The sequence below is a fragment of the Mytilus edulis genome, chromosome 3 (assembly GCF_963676685.1).
Source record: "Mytilus edulis chromosome 3, xbMytEdul2.2, whole genome shotgun sequence".
NCBI lineage: Eukaryota > Metazoa > Mollusca > Bivalvia > Mytilida > Mytilidae > Mytilus > Mytilus edulis.
The window spans coordinates 24,507,500-24,532,456 of NC_092346.1; the positions used below are offsets into that span (position 1 = coordinate 24,507,500).

Consider the following 24,957-nt stretch of genomic DNA (forward strand, 5'->3'; position numbering starts at 1 on the left):
TATATACCAGTACTCAAAATCAGCTAACTACAAGTCTGATGTAATCATAGAAATAAGAAATGTGATAGGTCAGCTTCATTCAACAAATATCTTCCAACGTCTGCCAGAAGTAAAAGAATTTGACAAGATTGTATGAAGGTAAAAATAAAAAATGAATGTTCCAAAGTTGTATTTTCCTATACAGGTAATAAAAATGTTTTTAAAATATTAGATGTATAACTGACATAACTTGTCAAGGTGTGATCCTCATTGCAAGAAAATCACAGTAATTGTTGAAATAGATTTTTAGCTTTTGCATTATTATATTCAATTTTCCTCAAACAAGATGTTGCTTTGGATTCAGAATAAAAAGATAAATAAAATCACTCCTCCTTTACTTTTGTTTATCAAGTGCGTATAGCATCATGAACAAATACACCTTATTTGTTTTCACAACTTACAGCAAGAGTTTTTAAAGATGTATTTTCCATTTGCATTATGATTTCAGATGAACAAAGATTCCCATGTTATTCTATGTGGACAGATATCTGTCTATAACAAAGATGTCCCTTATCCGCCACCCATACCAGAGGAGACTCAGCAATGTCTTCAGCAAAATAATATCACAAGGTAAATATAGTCAATTTACCACAAGGAGGGTTATAGATAAGATCATAAGATATTAAACATTGTTATACCCCCGCTTTAAAAAAGGGGGGGTATACTGTTTTACCTCTGTCTGTCAGTCCGTCCGTCCATCAGTCCGTCCGTCAGTCAGTCCGTCCCATGAAACTTTCGTCACATTTTTCTCAGGAACTACACATCCACCCTTTCTGTAATTTGGTATCAACATTTATATATGTCAGCCATACCGTGTGATGCGTTTTCAGATTCATCACTTGACAACTTCCTGTTTACCGAACACTTGTCTGATTTTACACATGATAGCCAAGATGAAAATTTTCGTCACATTTTTCTCAGGAACTACAATACAAGGATTTCTGAAATTTGGTTTCAGGATTTATATAAGTCAGCTATACCGTGTGATGCGTTTTCAGATTCATCACTCGACAACTTCCTGTTTACCGAACACTTGTATGATTTTACACATGATAACCAAGTTGAAAATTTTCGTCACATTTTTCTCAGGAACTACAATACAAGGATTTCTGAAATTTGGTTTCAGGATTTATATAAGTCAGCTATACCGTGTGATGTGTTTTCAGATTCATCACTCGACAACTTCCTGTTTACCGAACACTTGTATGATTTTACACATGATAACCAAGTTAAAAATTTTCGTCACATTTTTCTCAGGAACTACAATACAAGGATTTCTGAAATTTGGTTTCAGGATTTTTATAAGTCAGCTATATCGTGTGATGCGTTTTCAGATTCATCACTCGACAACTTCCTGTTTACCGAACACTTGCATATTTTTACACTATTAATATTATCCACTTGCGGCGGGGGTATCATCAGTGAGCAGTAGCTCGCAGTTTCACTTGTTATTCACTGCTTCTCCCAAAACACACTGTATTCAAGAGTTCAGCCAATTACATTTTGGTTTTAAAGGTAAGAAATTTGTTTGAGTAGGGTAATAGATCTTCCTGTTATACTTTATATAATGAATGTTGGCATTGCATTGGTCTAATACAAACCAACAGAATATGCATTCAATTAACCTCAGGAAATTTAACATTCGTCTACTGTGGATTCAATTTAATTCGTGGTATACCAAATTTTCATGGTTTTTGTGGGTCACAGCTAACCGAGAATTTAAGAATTCCATAAAGAATAATGTTGAAAAATTTGTTTGGAGTCGGATGTTAAGTTCGGGTTATGTTAGTGTTGACTAGCGAATAATATTTCAACACAACACATGTTTTTTATTAAAATAAAAATAAAAGTATTTTTATAAAATCAAAAATAAAAGAAAGATAAAATATCAGTGATAAATTACTTTTTAGAATTAAAACTGTTAATGGAAAAATAACTGCAAGTTGTTTTAAAATTACCGTGTCATGGTTTGGATTACTGGTGATTAAAAATCAATAGGATTAAGTATGGGGATATTGCCCGTAAGTAATATTTTTTATGACAGGAACATTTATTTTCACACCTTTCATTTATACAACTGTTTATTATACCATGATCTGGGAAATAAGCTTCTTATCATATATCAATCATCATGATCATAGAGTTTTGAATGTCTCATAAAATTCCGACAAAAATTTATAAATTGTAAAACAAACTCGGCCACATCCACTTGTATTTTTGTCCATCTGATGAGTTCAGCCTTTTTCAACTGATTTTTATAGTTCGTTCTTATGTTATACCGTTATACCTCTATCCCAGGTTAAGGGAGGGTTGGGTTCCCGTTTAACCCAGCCACATTATTTATGTATGTGCCTGTACCAAGTCAAGAGCCTGTAATTCAGTAGTTGCTGTTTGTTTATGTGTTGCATATTTGTTTTTCATTCATTTTTTATAGTTAGTTTTCTTGTTTGAATTGTTTTACATTGTCATATCGGGCCTTATATAGTTGACTATGCGGTATGGGCTTTGCTCATTGTTGAAGGCCGTACAGTGACCTATAGTTGTTCATGTCTGTGTCATTTTGGTCTCTTGTGGACAGTTGTCTCATTGGCAATCATACCACATCTTCTTTTTTTTAAATAATTAGTTGTCTCTGTTCACAATTATAATCGAAGTTTTCAATGAACACTTTAATCTATAATGACCAAGCAAGGATTTTGACATTTCAAACTTTTCAATGAATTCCATCTTTTTGGTTTTAATATTGATCAAACCAAGGAGATTATATGACATCCTAAATCCAGAAATTCATGAATATCCTATAGATCTAAATTGATAATTTTTTCTTTATCAGCGATCCACGAATTTCCGTTTACAAAGAAACATCTTTGTTTCTCTATTCTCGAAAATAATACCTACGAAAATAAATGAATCCACAGTTTCTATCCATCCATCTTAATGTTAAATTAGGCCAGTCTGAGTTTCTATGCCCCGCTGTAGCATAAGGGGCATTAAGTTTTACCCTTGTCTGTATGTTTGTAGGTCCATACGTCCCAAAATTGGTTTCTGTTCTCTAATTTGAGTTTGACTCAAGAAAATGTTATGAAACTTAATATAATACTGACTATCACAAAATGCTAATCAAGTTTGAATTTTTGTGGCTTCACTTTAACTGTTCTACAGTTATGCTCAATTATAAATGGAAAAATTACAAAATTTTTAGTTTCCTTTCTCTAACTTAAGTTTGTGTCAACCAATGTTATGAAACTTATACATAAAGCTAATAACCACACAGATCAAGTTTAAATTTAGAATTTTAGTGGCGTCACTTTAACAATTATGAATTTCGGTGGCGTCACTTTAACCATTATCGAGTTATGCCCCTTTATCAATTGCAAATATGCAAAACAAAATAGTTTCTGTTCTCATTTTTAGCTCACCTGGCCCGAAGGGCCAAGTGAGCTTTTCCCATCACTTGGCGTCCGTCGTCCGTCGTCCGTCGTCCGTCGTCGTCGTCGTCGTCCGTCGTCGTTAACTTTTACAAAAATCTTCTCCTCTGAAACTACTGGGCCAAATTAAACCACACTTGGCCACAATCATCATTGGGGTATCTAGTTTAAAAAATGTGTGGCGTGACCTGGCCAACCAACCAAGATGGCCGCCATGGCTAAAAATAGAACATAGGGGTAAAATGCAGTTTTTGGCTTATAACTCAAAAACCAAAGCATTTAGAGCAAATCTGACATGGGGTGAAATTGTTTATCAGGTCAAGATCTATCTGCCCTGCAATTTTCAGATGAATCGGACAACCCGTTGTTGGGTTGCTGCCCTTGAATTGGTAATTTTAAGGAAATTTTGCTGTTTTTGGTTATTATCTTGAATATTATTATAGATAGAGATAAACTGTAAACAGCAATAATGTTCAACAAAGTAAGATTTACAAATAAGTCAACATGACCGAAATGGTCAGTTGACCCCTTTAGGAGTTATTGCCCTTTATAGTCAATTTTTAACCATTTTTCGTAAATCTTAGTTATCTTTTACAAAAATCTTCTCCTCTGAAACTACTGGGCCAAATTAAACCAAACTTGGCCACAATCACAATTGGGGTACCTGGTTTAAAAAATGTGTGGCGTGACCCGGCCAACCAACCAAGATGGCCGCCACAGCTAAAAATAGAACATAGGGGTAAAATTCAGTTTTTGGCTTATAACTCAAGAACCAAAGCATTTAGAGCAAATCTGACTTAAGTAAACTTGATTATCAGGTCAAGATCTATCTGCCCTGAAATTTACAGATGAATCGGACAACTTGTTGTTGGGTTGCTGCCCCTGAATTGGTAATTTTAAGGAAATTTTGATGTTTTTGGTTATTTATCTTGAATATTATTATAGATAGAGATAAACTGTAAACAGCAATAATGTTCAGCAAAGTAAGATTTACAAATAAGTGAACATGACTGAAATTGTCAGTTGACCCCTTTAGGAGTTATTGCCCTTTATAGTCAATTTTTAACCATTTTTCGTAAATCTTTGTAATCTTTTACAAAAATCTTCTCCTCTGAAACTACTGGGCCAAGTTCATTATAGATAGAGATAATTGTAAGCAGCAAGAATGTTCAGTAAAGTAAGATTTACAAACACATCACCATCACCAAAACACAATTTTGTCATGAATCCATCTGCGTCCTTTGTTTAATATTCACATAGACCAAGGTGAGCGACACAGGCTCTTTAGAGCCTCTAGTTATAGATATAGGTAAACTGTAAACAGCAATAATGTTCAGCAAGGTCAGATTTACAAATAAGTCAACATGACCAAAATGGTCAGTTGACCTCTTTAGGAGTTATTGCCCTTTAAAGTCAATTTTTAACCATTTTTCGTAAATTTTATATTTCTTTTACTTAAATCTTCTTCTCTGAAACTGCTGTGCCAAATTGATCCAAACTTGGCCACAATCATCTTTGGGGTTTCTTGTTTAAAAAATGTGTCCGGTGACCTGGCCATCAAACCAAGATGGTCGCCACGTCTAAAAATAGAACATAGGGGTAAAATGCAGTTTTTGGCTTATAACTCAAAAACCAAATAATTTAGAGAAAATCTGACATGAAGTAAAATTGTTAATCAGGTCAAGATCTATCTGCCCTGAAATTTTCAGATGAATTGGACAACCTGTTTTTGGGTTGCGGCCCCTGAATTGGTAATTTTAAGGAAATTTTGCAGTTTTTGGTTATTATCTTGAATATTATTATAGATATAGGTAAACTGTAAACAGCAATAATGTTCAGCAAAGTAAGATCTACAAATAAGTCAACATGAACGAAATGGTCAATTGACCCCTGTAGGAGTTATTGACCTTTGTAGTCAATTTTCAATCTGCTTCCTTTGTTTAATATTCACATAGACCAAGGTGAGCGACACAGGCTCTTTAGAGCCTCTAGTTAAGTTGCCTCAACCAAATGTTATGAAACTTCTACACAATACTTATTACCACATAACTCAGATCAAGTACAAATTTGGGTAGCATGACTTTTGTTGTTCTTGAGTTATGTCCCTTTTTAATGTTGTATGCAAGCTCGGGCATCGGACACAGTCTCTATTATTTTTAAGTTTTAATCACTGCTTGAAATTTTGGCAATAAAAATGATGAATTAAAGGTCATTGATTCATTAAAATAGTTTTATTTTTTCAGGGAAAGGTTTTTGGTGCTTAATTATCCAGAAAAATTTGATGAGTCATTAAAACAGATTGCTGAATGGCTCCTATCAGGCAAAATAAAGGTACAAAAAAAATGTCAGTAATCAGGAAGAAATACTTTTGTTAGTTCTATGATTTCAGTATTTAAATATACTGACTGACTTCTGTGCTTCATACAAAATGTGCTTTGGTCAACACTTTTACAACCATATAAAATTACTTAAAGAAGCATTCAATTCTTATAATTACATTTTTATGCTAGGGACATGAAAATTCGGTTTCTATTATTCATTTCTTTGATTAACCTGTGCACTTTATTGTGATGGCACGTTTCATAATGAATGTTACAGTTAATTGGGACCAATAAAATTACAAAATTAAGCATTCAATTCTCAAATAAATAACCATACTTATTTCATAAGAATAAGAATCAAATAAAAAGACTAATTAAGGGGGCTCCTGGGTACAATTTTTTTCTAATATAGGATTTCGCTATATTTTTTTTATAAATGAACTTTATCATATACTTAAAAGAAAAATGAAATAAAATAATGGGGTCACCGTTCATTTAAGCTCACAATCTGCCTCCGGAAGAAGTATACATTTTTGTTATTAAATGTCCTTTTTTCTGTTGAGCTAATAGGAGAAATAGAGGTAATGTTGAAATAAAAAAATAACCTAATTACAGAAATTTTACAATTATTTAGCTTATGTTCAGCTTATTTGAAAACAATAATAAAAAATATAGGTCACCGATGAGTTAAAAAAGATATTTCAAATTTAATGCCAAAAATGGCATTTTTGCACCAAAGGGAGATAATTTGGAGCATTTTCAATGATATAAACATTTTAAAAGTCATCTAAGGCCAAACCGAATCATTTTTTTGGGTTGATTTTTGTACCATATCATAAAGTAATAACTAACAGTGTCATAAATAAAATTTGTAATGAAAAAATAAAGGTTTATTTTTTTGCTGAAATTTTTGTACCCACGAGCCACCTTAAATTATAGCAGGTAAATGATCTGAGAAATGTTGATGATAATGCAACATGGCTATCAGTCAAATATACATGTTCTTAGATGGATTTGACCATTTTTTTAAAAAGTGATTGGAATTTCATTATTAAATGCTACTTTGATATAAAAAAAAAAAAAAAAAAAAAACACACAACAAAATCAAATAAAGATTTAACTTTTATTAGTTTCAAATAGCTACTAATGAATCACTACTGACATTTTACAATGCCAATGTGCAAGAGGGAAAATTGATGCATGTTTCAGACATGTTGGACAAAGATTTCTAATTTTTTTATTTTTTTTATAGGTGAAGGAAACTGTTGCTGAAGGTCTTGTAAATGCTGGTCCTGCCTTTGTGTCAATGATGAGAGGAGGAAATATAGGAAAACAATTAATTCATGTTGCTAGTCCATAAAAATTTCAAATGTATTTCATAGCACTGATTTGATTTAAGTTATCTGTAATAAGGTGATTTATAATTTAAAAAAAAAACACTGATTCAGGAATAAATATTTAATTAAAAATTTATAGATACATGTTTTATAAAAGTAATAAATTATTTATGTATTATTATTGATTACTTGAGACCTGCTGTAAAACTAATTTCAGCCTTCTAATTTCATCCAAAACTACCTGTACCAAGTGTGTCCATTAAGATTGAAATAGTAATATGCAGAACCAAGAAATTTTAAAAGTGTTAGTTCTACTAGAAGGTCTTATTTTCATTTATTTTTATACGACCGCAAAAATTAAAAAAATTTTGGGTGTATATTGGTATCATGTTGTCGTCATCATCCGAAGACAGATGGTTTCCAGATTAACTTTAGTATAAATGAATGAAAATCAATAAAATTTCAAATAAGGTTTATAAACACTAAAGAAAGGTTGGGATTGATTTTGGAGGTTTTGGTCTAAACAGATTAGGAACAAGGGGCCAAAAAGGGGTCAAAATAAGTATTTTTCTAGTTTTGAGACAATAACTTGTGTGTAAGTGTATGGATCTTTCTGAAATTGTACCACTAGGTTCCATTTGAAAAAATGAAGGTTGGGATTGGTTTTAGGGGTTATGGCCCAAACTGTTTAGGAATTAGGGTCTAAAAAGGGGCCAAAAACAATACTTTTCTAATACTTTGTATAAATTATTTCTGGACTAATTTCAGTGTGGTTTTATTCTTGAATTCTTGGGGTTCTTAAATATGCTGAATCTAACCATGAATTAAGTTTTTGGAATTTGGTCCCCGTTTTTAAATTGGTCCACATGAGGTCCAAAGCGTCCAAAATTACACTTTGTTCATTTCATCAAAAAATGAATTATTGAGGTACATTGATATCCTAAATCTAAACATGCTTCTCAATTTTTTTTTAGATTTTTCAGAGTTTGACCTCTGCGCTCGTATAAAGCTGCACTATGTGGAGTATCTGGTTACATGATGTGTAAACATCTGAAAGCCATCATGGTTGTATACATGTAACATACCCTTCTGGGTTTGGTAAGGATTATTTTTGGACAGAATGCTGTATCCATCATAAATTACAAACCTCTCATGGATACCTGACAAAGCTACCCATTTACTAGTAAATCAAGCTTATCATACCATTTTTCAAACAGATGTTAAAGCTGAAGTGATTTGTGACAAGGATATAGACATTAAACTGCTTAGTCCCTATAATTACATATCATTTTTCTTTTTTCCTCGATAAGAAATTTGCCACATTCCTCAAATATTGGCAAATAAAATGAACTGAAAGAAAAGAGTTTATAAAAGAAAGTTATTTTAATCAACCTTGTTTCTCATCTCTACCTTATTTTTTTGGGAATCAAACATTGGTTATGGTTTTTTATCTTATTTGCTTAGTTATTTGATCAAGATGTGTGCCTCATAAAAAATAACACATTTATTATTACATTGGTATGTCTTCCTTGGAATCTGTAGATGATTGGTTGCTTTATGTCCAGTGTCAAGTATTTCATGCATATTCAGGACGATGGATACTCAAGAATTCAATATTATTGATTGGTTTAAAATAAATTAAGTAAGGAAAACTTGTGGCATTCAACTGTTGGTTAACAAGTAATAATCCAGTGAGTACATGTATTCAATGACACCATAACAATAAGGAAATGGGGTTTGATTGCTAATGAGACAATTATTTACCAGAGAAGGACCAGGATGTAAATGACTGCAGATCACAGGACAACCTTCATTACTGAGGAAAACTAAAACTGTATATAAAGCTATAAAAGGCCATTGCATCATCGCCAGCATGAACCAGATGCTCTGCAGGCCGCAGCTTGATACAACCCCAGATGTCGAACACTGAACAGTTGGGGCAAGTATGGACACAACATTCAAGCTTGATACTGTCTGAATTTGGATTGTGATCAAATTTTTGACATAATATAGGTTTCTGACACATAAAAAATGTCAATATCTTACAAATCTATTATGCAATACTGTGAAATTAAAGATTTCTTCTTGAATCTTTATAAAAATTTTGAAAAAAAATTGAACCCCTTAAAAAAATTGGAACCCCAAAAAACTTTTTTGATCCCCCCTTGGAGCAATTACCCCCACATTCCATCCCTACCTTTCCTTTGTAGTATGGAACCTTGAAGTGCAATTTCAGAGGATCCATACACTTAAACACAAGTTATTATCTGGAAACTAGATATATGCTTGTTTTTGGCCATTTTTGACCCCTAATTCCTGCATGAATGGTGCAATAACCACCAAACTCAATCCCAGCCTTCCTTTTGTGATATGGAACCTTGTGGTACAATGTAAGATATATCCATACTCTTAAGTTACCGTATTTTTTAAGTTGCTGTCCAACATACCAGACATATTGACCAGAAACTACAAAAATGCGTTTTTGGCTCCTTCTTGGCCCTTAATTCCTAAACTGTTAGCACCATAACCCCCAAAATGAACCCAAACCTTGTGGTATTAAACATTGTGGAACAATTTCAGAGCAATTGAAATACTTACACAAAAGTTAATATACTGAAAGTAGGAAAATGCTTCTTTTGGGTCCCTTATTCCTAAATGATTAGGACCATCATCCCCAAAATCAATCCCAAGCTTCCTTTTGTGGTATTGAACATTTTTATTAAATTTCAAAGAGATCTATTCACCTGTACTAAAGTTATTGTCTGGAAACCAATGTGTTTTCAGACCAAGCAGACGATGACATCATACCATTATACGACCCCCAAAATTTTTTTGGGGGTCGTATAAAAATGAATCCATTCAATAGAAAACTAGAGGCTCTAAAGAGCCTGTGTTGCTCACCTTGATCTATGTGCATATTAAATAAAGGACACAAATGGATTCATGACAAAATTGTATTTTGGTGATGGTGATGTGTTTGAAGTTCTTACTTTACTGAACATTCTTGCTTCTTACAATTATATCTATAATGAACTTTGCCCATTAGTAACAGAGAAAAATATTTGGTAAAAATTTACATAAATTTACCAAATTAATGAAAATTGTTAAAAATTGACTATAAAGGGCAATTACTCCTTAAGGGGTCAATTGACCATTTAGGTCATGATGACTTATTTGTAGATCTTACTTTGATGAACATTATCGCTGTTTACAGTTTATCGCTATCTATAATAGTATTCAAGATAATAACCAAAAACAGCAAAATTTCTTTAAAAATTACCAATTGGAGGGCAGCAACCCAACAACCAGTTGTCCAATTCATTTGAATATTTCAGGGCAGATATATATTGACTTGATTAACAAATTAACTCCTTGTCAGATTTCCTCTAAATGATTTGGTTTCAGAGTTATAAGCCAAAAACTACATTTTACCCCTGTTCTATTTTTAGCCGTGGTGGCCATCTTGGTTGGATGACCAGGTCATCGGACACATTTTTCAAACAAGGTACCTCAAAGATGATTGTGGCCAAGTTTGAATTAATTTGGCCCAGTAGTTTCAGAGGAGAAGATTTTTGTAAAAGATTACTTAGATTTATGAAAAATGGTTAAAAATTGACTATAAAGGGCAATAACTCCTTAAGGGGTCAACTGACCATTTCGTTCATGTTGACTTATTTGTAAATCTAACTTTGCTGAACATTATTGATGTTTACAGTTTATCTCTTTCTATAATAATATTCAAGATAATAACCCAAAACGGCAAAATTTTCTAAAAATTACCAATTCAGGGGCAGCAACCCAACAACGTGTTGACCGATTCATCTGAAAATTTCAGGGCAGATAGATCTTGACCTGATAAACATTTTTACCCCAGTCATATTTCCTCTAAATGCTTTGGTTTTTGAGTTATAAGCCAAAAACTGCATTTTCCCCTATGTTCTATTTTTAGCCGTGGCGGCCATCTTGGTTGGTTGACCGGGTCACGCCACACATTTTTTAAACTAGATACCCCAAAGATGATTGTGGCCAAGTTTGGATTAATTTGGCCCAGTAGTTTCAGAGGAGAAGATTTTTGTAAAAGTTAACAACGACGACGCCGGACGCCGGACGACGCCGGACGCCGGACGCCGGACGCAAAGTGATGGGAAAAGCTCACTTGGCCCTTCGGGCCAGGTGAGCTAAAAAACAAGCACGATACATGCAGGCATTACAAATAATAATAAATTTCTTGAAAATTGTTTCTTATGTGTTTACTGATAATAAATTACAGTTACCATGCAAAGGTCAAAGGATTTTAAAAATGAACAGAAATCAATAATCAGCTGGGGTTTTTTTTGTGATCATAATTTTCATCAAAGCCATCAGCAATAAATGGCTTAAAATCACATGTTATAAACACTGAAAGTAGCTTTATAAATAGTGTAGACACCAGTCTATTGTTAAAGACAATATATTGACCGCCAGATGTCTGGTTTTTCTGTGTCATTGGGTTGCTGTCCCATTGTATACTCCTTTTCTTCATTGGCCCATGATATGGGTTGAACATTTCAGAATCTTGATGATTTTCTATATAAAAAAATAGAACTCAATTTTTGTGGTAAAAAGCATTTTAATATTGATCGATTAGTATTTTTAAGCCATCAAAAATATATATAATAAATGAATACAATACAGATGATAAATTTAAAATATACACATTACAATCAACAATGTGTAAATTTATGATATGATTTTGCCTTTCACACTTAATACATTTCCCAAATTCTTTCACACAATGCCTTAACAATGTATATCTTCCATAACAATGGTTTTAACATTAGTGTAATAGTCAACTTAACAAAATTATGATTAACTGAGAAAATGGTTTCCTGATTCAATATAAATAATAAATCGGCATAAATAATTCCAATAATCTACAGAAAACAACACATTTAAGTGGAAACATGTACATTTTCTTACAACTGGTCACATATGTATAAAATTAATTTAGATTAAAGAAAAAATGAAATTTCTCAATATCTTTGATTTTTTAAACTTTTAATGACATTCAAATAACTGTTATTTGTTAGTTCAAATTTGGCTAAACAATAAATTATAACTATGGATAGGTGATTTCCTCTGTCTGATAGGTCTATGCAACTTTCTTTTTATCAACAAATTGTAGGTTGTATTGCAAAAACTTATTTAAAAGTGTAAAAATTCTTGATAATCTATGGAAATACAATAACCAACTAAAATGTTCAATCTTCTACAGTACTAGGTTAATTTTACAATTCGTCTAAGGGCTGTTCCAGAAAATACTATGTCCCTCCAGGAAAGGCATTTTTTTTTTAAATTTTATACAGGTGGTTGTATTTGAAATACATGTACCAAAATGCAAACGGTGTGTTATTCTAATTTAATTCTATTTCTGTCGGTGGTGGGTGTTAAAAACAGAATGTCACCCCTAGGGGGGGCATAGTATTTTCTCAAACAACCAGAATTCATCTCATTTAATTAACTTAATAATAAACAGACATCACACCTCTAATCTACAGCACATTTCAATATGTAACATGTTTTTGCATAGATATACAAATACTGCTTCAAATAATTCTGCACCATTTTTATAAATATATACAACTTCATTTCTTCATTTTGACATCTGATATTGATTAACCCTTTCCAAACACTTCCAAGTACTTGACATTTAACCTCAATGTATTTTTATTTTCACATTTGTTTGGATCATTTTCTTTATTCATTAAAATGAAACTGATTGGAAGATGATAATATTACGTTATTTAAATTGACTAAGAAAAATAAATTTTGTTTTATGCCAATTGTGTAAAAAGTACAAAATTTCAACAAGGTCTGCATTTCGTCCTATTTTTAATTTATAAATGAAAATAATCCAATCATACTGGGACAATTCCTAATAAAAGAATTCAGCTCAGATAATCTGAACAAAACCTTACCATCATATAAAGTTTTTTTTAAATATGTCATCATAATCATATATTACAATGATACTAGACACACAAAAAAACGGAATGTGGTGTATTAATTCATGACAGAATCCCAACAAACTTTTGACAAACTCCAAAGCAAACAAAAAAAAATTCTATTTCTTTTTGCTGTTTTCTTCTTTACTAAAAAGTTACAATAAGTCTAACTTATATAAAATTAATCCTTAAAATAAATGGTAATATGAAATATTTGTACCTTTTTTAAAGATGTTCTAAGATTTAATTATTCAACTCAGAAAAAATATTTGTAAATTTGCAAGCTATGTTTTACAATTTGAGGGATATTTGAATGAGTAATTTCACTGCTCCATAGTCTACATGTTTTGCCAATATGAAAACATTACCCATGATTGCACTTTGTTTCCAATATTGTTTGCAACTTTTTGTCTCTCAGACTTGCATGATTTTTTAGCAGAAAAGCACTTACAATCAGATCACAATCATATTCCCAATATTTCCTAACCCATAAATAAAATATCACAGTTTTCAGGAATTATAATCTTCTAGAGGAGAGTGTCATACTTTGTAATCTTTGATGATACCTTGAGTGTCTGCTCTGTCTAGTACATTACAAAGTAGTGGAGATTCAATCTAAAATTAAAGGAAACATATTTAACAGTTGATCATATTTAAGCTAAATACATGACAACATCCCTTTAGAAGTAAAGCATAAATGTGTCACTCTGAATTTATGGTTAAAACTGCATAATCTGTAAAATTATTCACAGAGCTTTGATTTTTACAATTTTTGTTTCAACATTAAATCATACATTTTATGTCTGAGCAATTCTTAAAAATAAGCATACAATACAAAATATTTAACTGCAATGTATATCTTGAACTAATGACAGCTATAGTTATACACCATAATGCAAAGTTAAGATGGATATAGTTGTTCTTTCTGCATAAAAGCCTCAGAAAATGAAGCAATCGAACTGTATTAATAGTGAGATAAAATAAGAAGAATGCCAAACCCTCACTGCCACTATACCTCCCTCACACTTTTATTTTTGAAACAGTTCATATAAATATAAATAATAGCGAAGTGATACTGTAATGTGTTTTTCAAACATCTTATCTTCAGAAAGTTCTAAAAAGATTATTCTTGCACAAGAAACAATTTTCATTTTACTGACATACTTTGTTCATTAAATAATAGTCTATAATTTGTACATATATTTATAAATTGTTAAATACAAATAGTCTCTTTCTCCTTAATATCCATCCAGAAGTTCAACTGAGTTAACTTACCCCTAATACATATTCACAAGATTTAGGTTCCATTAGATATATAGAGACAGAATGAGGCTGATTTTTCTTTTCTATACATCTGAAAAAAATAATCAAAGGTTGAGTCATTTTTTAATTATGTAAAGTATAAATGTATGATTTGGTTTCTTTTTAGTCCCTTGTATTTCAAAAAAATTAAAAAGTAAAAGAATTTCTATTAATTACTCCCTCAAAATGTTGTCTGTCAGATATCTATTTTTGAACTTTGAATTTTGCCAAAAAGATTCACTTTGGGGCTTCAAACTACATTCACTTAATGAATAAACTGCCAACATAGAACAATTTCCAGATTTTGTTATGAACTTTTAGTTATGTGTCTAACACACAAAGTTATGATACATGATGATAATGTGGGTAAAATATCTAATTGTGTAAGTCTGGTTCCTATTCAATTATTTGGTAGGCATGTTGTAGCCTAATAAAACAAGAGTACATATATATTTTGACATACAATATACAACACTTACTTTAATTTGACTTCTACAATTCTATTTTTCCCTGTAATATCACATGTATCTCCACCAGTGTATAACAAAGATAGCTGTCTGAAAAAGAAACATTTATATATGAAACTAGATATTAAATGTATAAAAACACTGTAACAGAGAGTAACATAACTGGAATAATTTTGGACTGGGTCTGGACCTCTGTTGCTTCAAGGGATTGATTGAGATAACAAGCCTATCAAACTATAGGCAAACTGGGAGTAGCTGCAGATTTTATGTTGCTTACACTATGCTTCTCAGCATTATCAAGCTGTAGACCAAATACAAAATCATTCCTTTTCATAAAAGTAAAAAAACATTGGTAAAAAGACGTTTTATAACTGAGATTGTTGATTAATGGAGAAAATCTGAGTTTAGTTACTGTAATGCCATTTTCAGAAAGGCTGCAAGCATACAATGCTGAAACAATATAAAATGTGATTTCCAATCATTGAAAATAGAAAAATCTGAATTTACAGTATCTATAATACTAAAATAACGAGGTCCAATTTGTCAGCCGTCATGGGGTAAAAACGACAAATCAAAGAATTCAACTTTATATATAGCTAATATAGGACAATGGTGTAGATTAAAAATTACAACACTACAGACCCTTTTGTTTTCCACATAATTAAACTTGCCAATAATTAACAAGTTCCGGGTCGAATCCGATACCGATACCAATAGTATATTCACCTATTACCTATTACCTTATCTGTACGTTCCGCATCTGACAGGCGCACCACCAAACGATGTATTTAGGATTTTGCTATATACACGGGTCATAAATCACAGGGTTGACACTACTAAATTCAATCATTGTCGCATCAATACTAAAATAACGAGGTCCAATTTGATAGCTGTCATGGGTAAAAACGACAAATCAAAGAATTCAACTTTATATATAGCTAATATAGGACAATGGTGTCATGAGATTAACAAGAGGCTGTCACAACGACAGCAAACCGGATTTATTAACATTTATTTGTGTCCTGGCAATATCACAAGAACCATTACTGATGAATGGTGAAAGTGAAAATCGTCAATATCAAATTTGACCTCCATTTTGTCATCAGTATCAACATATTAAAATTTGAAAAGCTTAGATTGAATGGTTCATGAGTAAATGCAACAACGTGAATGGAAACGCCATTTTACAATCTTTCAAGAACCATAACTCCTGAACGGTAGAAGTCAAAATCATCATTATTGAACTTGACCTCTATTTTGTCATCAGTAACAACATATAAAAATTTTAAAAGCTTTGGTTGAATAGTTCATGAGTAAATGCACGGACACAACTGGAAACACCATTTTTCAATCTTTCAAGAACCATAACTCCTGAACGGTAAAAGTCAAAATCGTCATTATTGAACTTGACCTCTATTTTGTCATCAGTAACAACATATTAAAATAAGGGAAGCTTTGGTAGAACAGTTCATGAGTAAATGCAACAACGTGAATGGAAACTCCATTTTTCAATCTTTCAAGAACTATAACTCCTGAACGGTAAAAGTCAAAATCGTCATTATTCAACTTGACCTCCATTTTGTCATCAGTAACAACATATTAAAATTTGGGAAGCTTTGGTAGAACAGTTCATGCGTAAATGCACGGACATGACTGGAAACTCCATTTTTCAATCTTTCAAGAACCATAACTCCTGAACGGTAAAAGTCAAAATCGCCATTATCTTGACCTTCATTTAGTTGTCAGTAACAAAATATTAAAATTTTAAAAGCTTTGGTTGAACAGTTCATGAGTTAATGCACGGACAACATTTGATTGCCGCCCGCCCGCCCGACCGCCGTACATCCCAAATTCAATAACCGACATTTTTGTCACAAAAATCCCGTTAAAAATTACAACACTACAGTCCCTTTTGTTTTCCACATAATTAATATTGCCAATAATTAACAAGTTCCGGGTCGAATCCGATACCGCTACCAATAGTATATTCACTTATTATCTGTACATTCCGCATCTGACAGGCGACTACCAAACGGTGTATTTAGGATTTTGATATATACACGGGTCATAATCACAGGGTTGACACTACTGAATTCAATCATTGTCGCATCTGACAGGCGCACCAGTAAATGTTGTATTTTGGATTTTGCTATATATACTTTAATTCAGTCACGGACCCGCGATATCACGGGTGTCTTCTAGTATTATTGATAAATGCTAAAACACCTTTTATTTTTAACATGTTGACTTATACAATATGCAATGAGTTCTTCAATTTTGAAATCTTATTTATTGCAACAAAGAGCATGACCTAAGACAGTAGGGTTTATATTTGAAATGCCAAGACGAAAGTTAAGGATGCTAGTATTTGAAACTTTTATATCCATGACTTCTTTTTATCATTGACTTTTAAGATAAATGTAACAAGTGTAAAGAAATTTTATAATTTAAGTACTGCATTTTAGCCCTCAAATTGATTTCACTGGAACTGTGTGTCCCCACATTAAAATCATTAACAAACTCATTATACAGAATACAATCTAACTTATAAATGTTTCAGTTTCTACATAAATTAACAATCCTTGACAAACTATCGTACTTTCTTTGTCCTTTTGGTTTTGGCATTTTTGACGGATTTTTTGCAATCCATTCTAAGTGTTTGGCTTCATTCCAATATCCCAAGTTGATAACAATACGGCCATCATTTCCCTGAAAATATCAACAAAATCATATTGACAAACTTTCCATTCTCAATTTTATTTTATTTGGCACATGAATGTTGAACTGATGGTATCCCTGGAAACCTACAGTTCACAAGAACCTGATTCATTAACCAATAAACATATTTTTTTCCCAGAACCATGAAAATTTGCATACAGTACTTTTAAATTATATGAAAAATACTATGGTTAAATATAAATCATTAAATCCTATTCGGCAGCTCAGTATTTTCAGATAATACTTTTAAAAACTTGCAACATATTTAGAATCAAGAACAAGAGAATTGTTTTACATTATAATATAATTGTTGATTTCTGTATCATTTAGTCTCTTGTGGAGAGTTGTCTCATTGGCAATCATACCACATCTTTTTTTATATTAACATTTATGTTCTTTCCAAAGAAAAATATACCTACATCATGGAATTGACGAGCATGTTTATTAAAACAAAATTCATGTTTCCACCAGCCAGTGCCCTAAAATTATAAAATAACAATAAAGGAATTTATTTTTCAAATTATGAACCCTTGATGTTCACCTAACAATGTCAGTGCAATAATATATACAATCTTATATGTTTGTGCTGTAAATATAAAGTCCTTACTGTATTAGTAAACCAATACTTACAATAGATAAGTAATTGTTCATCATTTGTGTAATGAAAACTAGTATCTGAACTCCAATCTGTGGTTATTTGAAAATCGTAATTTATCAATCAGCAGAAACTAATGATAAAATAAATTATAAATTTGTCTGTCATACCTAGAACTAAGTCTTTTTGTGAACGCTGGAGCAGAGGTCATCAAGAACCTGTTTGCCTATTTGTGTCAGTTTATTGTTTTTGTAGTGATGTGTTTGTTTGGTAAATAATCACCAATCCTTAAGAAAATAGTAGTTTTATCTGTTTGTCTATTACAAATAGTTAGGGTAAGTTTCGTTAAATTTTTTAATTATAATTTTTGTTTTAGTATTTGTTTTGTGTTTGTATTGTAAAAACTCACTCCCTGAAAGCAGTAGTCACCAGACAGAAACTCCCTAAGAACCTGTTTGTCTGTTGTGTCAGTTAATGTTGTATCAGGTTTTTGGGGTTGTTTCGGAGTTGATGGTGGTTTTGGTGGTTCTTCCTTCTTCATTTCTCTTTGTAGAATAAAATTACCTTGAACCTGTTAAAACACATAATAAATTTGTTATTGTAAGAAATGTTGTTGGACATTGGTATACAAATTACATGCCCCATCTTCAATTGGCTTTAAAAAAAAAGATAGAATGATATCTAGAGGGCAAAATACAGTTTTTAATAATAGTAAGTGTCAATGCAATATATCAAGCTCAAAATCGTCCTATAACATTCCCCAAAACCAACGACCATAACTCAGTACAAAACATCAGACCAGAACAAAATTTGAACTTGATCTGTAACTTGTCACGATAAAACTATATACAAATTTCAAATCAATATCTTCAAGCATGAAGAAAAAAAAGTGTGGAAAACTGATAAGCCAAACTGATGAATGGACAGACAAAAAGAGTGCAAACCTAAAGTCCCCTTCAACTTCGTCAGTAGGGGACTAATAAGAAATCTGCCATCAGCAACAAATTTACAAATAAAAAAAAAAGTTGCTGCTTCTTATATTTTAGCAAATGTTTTTCTCAGGAAACACAATACTGTCAGGTAGAGTGATGAGTCTTCCAAGGATAGTTGTCTAGTGAGCTACCACTTTTGACTCATAATAGCTGTCTTGTACAAAACATATTCAAATGACTTTAAAATTTAATATATGTATGTAATATTTGCTACTGCATATCAAATAGCAATCAGTTTTGAACAAAAGAGTATAATTATATCAAATCAAAAAATAATTTCACAAAATTGTTTTTCTCACACACCTAATACCCAAGAAATGTACCCAAAAATTAAATTTAATCTATTGCCTATGCTATTGTGTTTCTACAAACCTGATGATCATACTGTGGTACTGGCTGTTTTTCCCAATCTGTCAGGATCTCTGGTTTTGTGGGTGAACCATCCATAGCAAGACAGGATATTGTAGAAACTGGAGGGGTCTTTGGCCTGAAATGTATAACTTCATTTTACACTCACAGTAAGTCATATACAATGATATATCTTTACTCAATTTGTTGTCAATCAGTTTATATTTTTTCTTCAAAATTCATATAATGAAGACTACATATGAGACAGTTTATCATCTTTATCCAACTTACATCAAATGTCAAAATAAAGTACTTTTTAGAGGATTAGACAAACTCCAATTTTCCTAATATTTGGTATTGATTTTCTATATTTTTTAACAGAGGTTTTGCAATTATTAAGTCCATGTTATATGTATTGATATGTTAGGTTTTGGTAATTATACTGTTCCCTTTTGTTTCATTTATTGATATTTTGATTTTGAAAATTTTATTTTAAATAAAAATGTTGGGGGAATCTTAGAAATAAACTGTAAATTAATGAATATTTACTTGAAATCTGGATGAGAGCATAGTACACTTGTTAGAACAATCACTTCGTATTCACATGATGATGTTTCTTTCAGTTCATATATTTCTCCTCTTCCCTCTGGTTGACATACATATAAGATTTTTGCTTTTCTTGGTTGATTTGTTAATTCACATACTGTTCCATCTGTCATATTTATTTCAAAGTAAGGCAAGTCTATTAGATCAATTCTTCTGGTTTTTACCTAAAACAGAAAGAGCAGCATTCTAATTTACAAGTTCCTGGAAAAATAACTGAAGAAATCTATATCTCTAGTTCAACTGACTGCAGTTTACATTATAACAGTCAAAATAATGCATAACACTTCAAGAATTACATTTAGATTATTCTAATTTTGTGGGAACCATTTTTTATGATTTAGGAAATATCTTACTTTGTGGATACTTTATTTCATGGTGTTGTCAAACTCTGCATACAAGCTAATTGAAATTCAAAATGTTTGTACATATTTAAATGGACCTAAATTTGGAATAAATTACTGATATCATAAGCTAAATGATTTATTGTTGGTATTCTTTGAGATGTACATTTTAAATTAAGAAGGGAAATTTTTATGGGGAATGTATCAAAGACTCTAGTAACATGAATTGTAAATGTTGTAATAACCTTAAGCTTTGCATCCTCTGCTCTCGATTCTGTTTCTGTCGTGTCTTTGTCAGTCATCAATACGTCTGAAATATACAATTATCTTTTTGGATAGAGTAATCTCAAGGTTTTACAAAAGAGGGACAAAAGATACCACAGGGACAGTCAAACTCATAGACTGAAAATAAACTGACAATGCCATGGCTAAAAACAAAAAGACAAACAGACAAATAATAGTACAGAAGACACAACACAGAAAACTAAAGACTAAGCAACACAAATCAGGTGAATAGTCTAATATTTTACAACGTTAATATCTAGTAAGAGGAAATTGTCCTGTATTCATGTGTTTGAACTTTCATTACAGAAATAACAGGGAAAGATGATGATAGAATTTACATTATTTGTATGTTGAATATTTACAAACAATTGACGGAAATTATATAAATTACTTCATTAAAAGTACATGTATTGCAGAAAAGGGCTTTTTCCAATTTAATCAATGTTTTGCTCTAACAGTTGGCAATACAATTTTCAATAATTTTGAGTTATGACAGTTAAGCATTGGCATGATTGCATAAAAAATTTTCTTAAAATATTTTAATAACTGCATAACATATGTGACTATGTTATATGAATTACATAAACACTCAAATATCCTTTTCTTGCTAAATACAAATTAAACTTATGTCCATATTTGTAATATATATTGTAACTAGATCTTACCTTTCTTGTCATCTACAGGTTGATAATAACCCAGGTAATATTCCAATACCTGTGGCTTTTTCTGAAAAAAATAAAAAACAAATCTGTTTAAAAATGATCTAATATTCCTTATTTATAGTATTTTCTACTCACATATATATTTGGCAATAGCTAAATTCAAATTTGAACTAAATTACTATGCATCATACAAAAATGGTTAGTTCTTATCACAACCTAATTTATATTATTAGGTACTTGTATAAATTGTATAAAATAGCAATACTTTTTCCAGTAAAATGTGCACCATATTCAAAATCAAAGAATCATGAAAGGGCTAAATACTTGCCATGGAAATAAAATGTGTCAATACTAATACAACTGACTTAATCACAAACTTGAACATTTTAACTAAGCAAATTTTTGTCAAAAAAGTCAATAGACCCTGACTGAGGTGGATGTGACCAAATAATCTTCATGGAAATACAATTCTCAATGTATCACAATTCATGAATCCTTAAATTCAAGGACCACTTACTAAACTTAATTCTTTATTTTCATGGTACTGTCTAAGATGTTTCCCATGACACAGTTCATAGGTCCAGTAACTCTCAATCTGCAAAACAGAATGTTGGAACTTTATTCTTTGAATCCTAGTGTAAAATTAAAACATGACCTAATCACTTGAGTTGAGAATTTATTTTATTATATTAATCAGTGTCAACATTTTGAAAAGCATTTGTAAACATGCTGGGAGCAAAATAATCAAAAGTAACTATAAACTTGCAATGAGAAAAATAGAGTATATGATATCTAGCAAATAATTTTTTTTTTGTTTTTATGATTTTGTTGCTTTCTTATTTATATTTATGTATACTAATTATTATTTATATTAACTACTTCAGGTAATTCAGTTTCATAAAAGAATTAAAGGTTTAATATTGAAGATGTTGGGAAAAGTTGATAAAACCTTATTTTAATGGCTGTTCTTGTTACATACCCTGTAGGAGCAGCTACTCTGCTGGAACATTGTCTGAATTAGTTCAAATCCTGATAAACCTCCATACACTTTCTTGGACTGAATATGAAAAAACCATGGTAACAATTCACAGATACAAGTATTTACAATAAAATATGAAAGCAAATGATAATTTAGCATATGCAGCTGACATGGGAAATGATCACTGATAACTAGAACACACATTTAAAAAATTGAAAAGGACCTTGAAATCAAAGCAGAAAAAAATCATTAGGCAACACTTTTTAGTCAAGAACATTATGTATTTATAAACCATCAATAGCACATGGGTTTGCTGTAATACGTTATCATTTTAGCATAACATTAACAATAAGCATGATAAGTCAACTAACAAAGTTAAGAGTATAAAGTTTCTATTGTTTTATGATATGAATGAATTCTATTTCTTTATTCTTCTTTGTAGATGTAGCCACTTACATGTGACTTAGCATGCTTAGTGTGTTTGCAAAGTGATTGAGGATAGCTGGGGTTTTTTTTTTGGGGGGGGGATTGTTGTTAAAATTAAACATTGCTGCACTCTTCTAGGTGAACTCTTTCCCATAGATATGTAATTTAGTTTTTTGTACATAAATACTTTATTTGAGTTTGAGGCCAGGAATATGAAAATAAAATCATTTATTATTAATATCAAGGATTCTTACTATACAAATCCTTGTTAATATACAACATATAAATATTAAATGTAAATTTTACCTCATCATCTTTTCCTGTTAATTCTGGAAGGATACACATGTATTTTTCATGATTAACTGTCATCATTTCTACAACACCTTTATCTTTCTGAAAAAATAAATAAAAAGCTTATCTGTTTCAAATTACAATATTCATATCAAACTGTTAATTAATGCATCTAATTTCTATATTTCAACTTTTTATTGCAATAAGAAATTTGTTAAATTTAATAGCAATGTCTGGTGGTCAGTTTGTGTCTATACCAAGCAGCTGATACCAAGTCAAGTTATCTGTGGGTTTTTTTTCATTATTGTCTTCATTCTGCATCTACATGTATTTTTTTAGAAGTCAAGTGCTGATTATTGACTTGGTCTGTTGCATATTAAAAGTAAATCTTTTAATGCTAAAAAGGAAAAGTGTACATGGGAGAGCTGCCTTTATCATGTTTATCGAAGGGACTAAATTCTCGCAAGGTGCTGGGGTAATACAATGTACGTAAATTTTTTAATGAAATATATTTTTGGGATTTATTGATAATTATTTGTTTAAGATAACCATTAATTGGTATTTACAAAGCAATTTGGTGTTATTGTTATTAGCTCGTGCAAAATAAAATATAAGTAGCTAGCTTGGTATACTGTAGGAGTAAAAACGATGAAGATTCAGGCGCGGATCCAGAGGGGGGGTTCCGGGGGTTGGAACCCCCCCTTTTTTTTGGACGATCAATGCATTTGAATGGGGACATGTAATTGGACCCCCCCCCCCTTGTCCTGGGTTAGGAACCCCCACTTTTTAAAATGGCTGGATCCGCCCCTGAGATTTCAATTAAAAACCAGGTGAACTAGCTGTCAGATAACTGCTAGTACTCTCAGATCTGTTCATTGTGTCTTTTTGTGTCGGGATGTATAAGTACCGGGCCACGTCCACTTGTATTTTTGTCCATCTGATGAGTTAAGCCTTTTTCAACTGATTTTTATAGTTTTTTCTTATGTTGTACTGTTATACCACTGTCCCAGGTTAGGGGAGGGTTGGGATCCCGCTAACATGTTTAACCCCGCCATATTATTTATGTATGTGCCTGTCCCAAGTCAGGAGCCTGTAATTCAGTGGTTGTCGTTTGTTTATGTGTTACATATTTGTTTTTCATTCATTTTTTTACATAAATAAGGCCGTTAGTTTTCTCGTTTGAATTGTTTTACATTGTCTTATTGGGGCCTTTTAAAGCTGACTATGCTGTATGGGCTTTGCTCATTGTTGAAGGCCGTACAGTGACCTATACCTGTTAATGTCTGTGTCATTTTGGTCTTTTGTGGATAGTTGTCTCATTGGCAATCATACCACATCTTCCTTTTTATATACTATAGTCTATGATATAGAGGGTTCGGTTTCATCTACATACACCATAAATTACCTTTAACAGTTTAACATCATTTGGAAAGCATTTTTACCGTTATTCGTCATGAAGGTACCCCCATTACGACCCTCCAATTACCCCCTCATAAACCATACCATTTCTTCTGAACTGAAAGTTGACTTATCAACCCATTCAATTTTATGCAATTCATTATCCATGAATGGATTGAAGCCAGAGCTTCCGATCACAACTAAAGTGATGATCCATATGTAACAACAGGACTTTTGCATCGTTAACATATTCATTTTTCATCTAATGTTTAGTAAATACGATGCAGCATAATGAAGCTGACGTGTAGAAAATCTATGTACTGAGCGCGGCCATATGTTAGTCCCGCATTTGTTTTTGTAAATTATCGGGTCGGTTATTGGGTAAAATTATCGCAACTGAAAATAAATTTATCAGATATTAGTTTTTAAAATATTTCG

At 31.6% G+C, this 24,957-nt stretch overlaps 2 protein-coding genes across 3 annotated transcripts in view; one reads left to right on the plus strand and one right to left on the minus strand.

Moving 5' to 3' along the window:
- Positions 1-7,286, plus strand: part of LOC139516036 (prostaglandin reductase 2-like) — a 12,263-nt gene extending 4,977 nt beyond the window's left edge. Inside the window, exons 6-8 of the mRNA XM_071305844.1 lie at positions 488-609; positions 5,711-5,798; positions 7,041-7,286. Coding sequence (XP_071161945.1) covers positions 488-609; positions 5,711-5,798; positions 7,041-7,148 — 318 coding nt within the window. The 3' untranslated portion in view covers positions 7,149-7,286. The remainder of the gene's footprint in view (positions 1-487; positions 610-5,710; positions 5,799-7,040) is intronic.
- A 4,428-nt stretch (positions 7,287-11,714) lies between these two features.
- Positions 11,715-24,887, minus strand: LOC139514249 (endoplasmic reticulum lectin 1-like). Of its 2 annotated transcripts, none has more exons than XM_071303138.1 (15): positions 24,625-24,887; positions 23,137-23,223; positions 22,405-22,482; positions 21,943-22,020; positions 21,429-21,489; positions 20,724-20,788; positions 20,081-20,301; positions 19,556-19,670; positions 18,601-18,762; positions 18,016-18,075; positions 17,478-17,587; positions 14,891-14,968; positions 14,385-14,463; positions 13,258-13,724; positions 11,715-13,136 (listed from the first exon to the last, which is right to left on the minus strand). In XM_071303138.1, the coding sequence occupies exons 1-14, from the start codon at positions 24,772-24,774 to the stop codon at positions 13,650-13,652; spliced, it is 1,419 nt and encodes a 472-aa protein (XP_071159239.1). In that variant the 5' UTR covers positions 24,775-24,887; the 3' UTR covers positions 11,715-13,136; positions 13,258-13,649. The 2 variants fall into 2 exon arrangements, with proteins under 2 accessions (XP_071159239.1, XP_071159240.1); XM_071303139.1 differs by lacking the exon at positions 11,715-13,136 and having other exon boundaries at positions 13,258-13,364; positions 13,452-13,724; positions 24,625-24,875.
- Between the last annotated feature and the right edge of the window lie 70 nt (positions 24,888-24,957).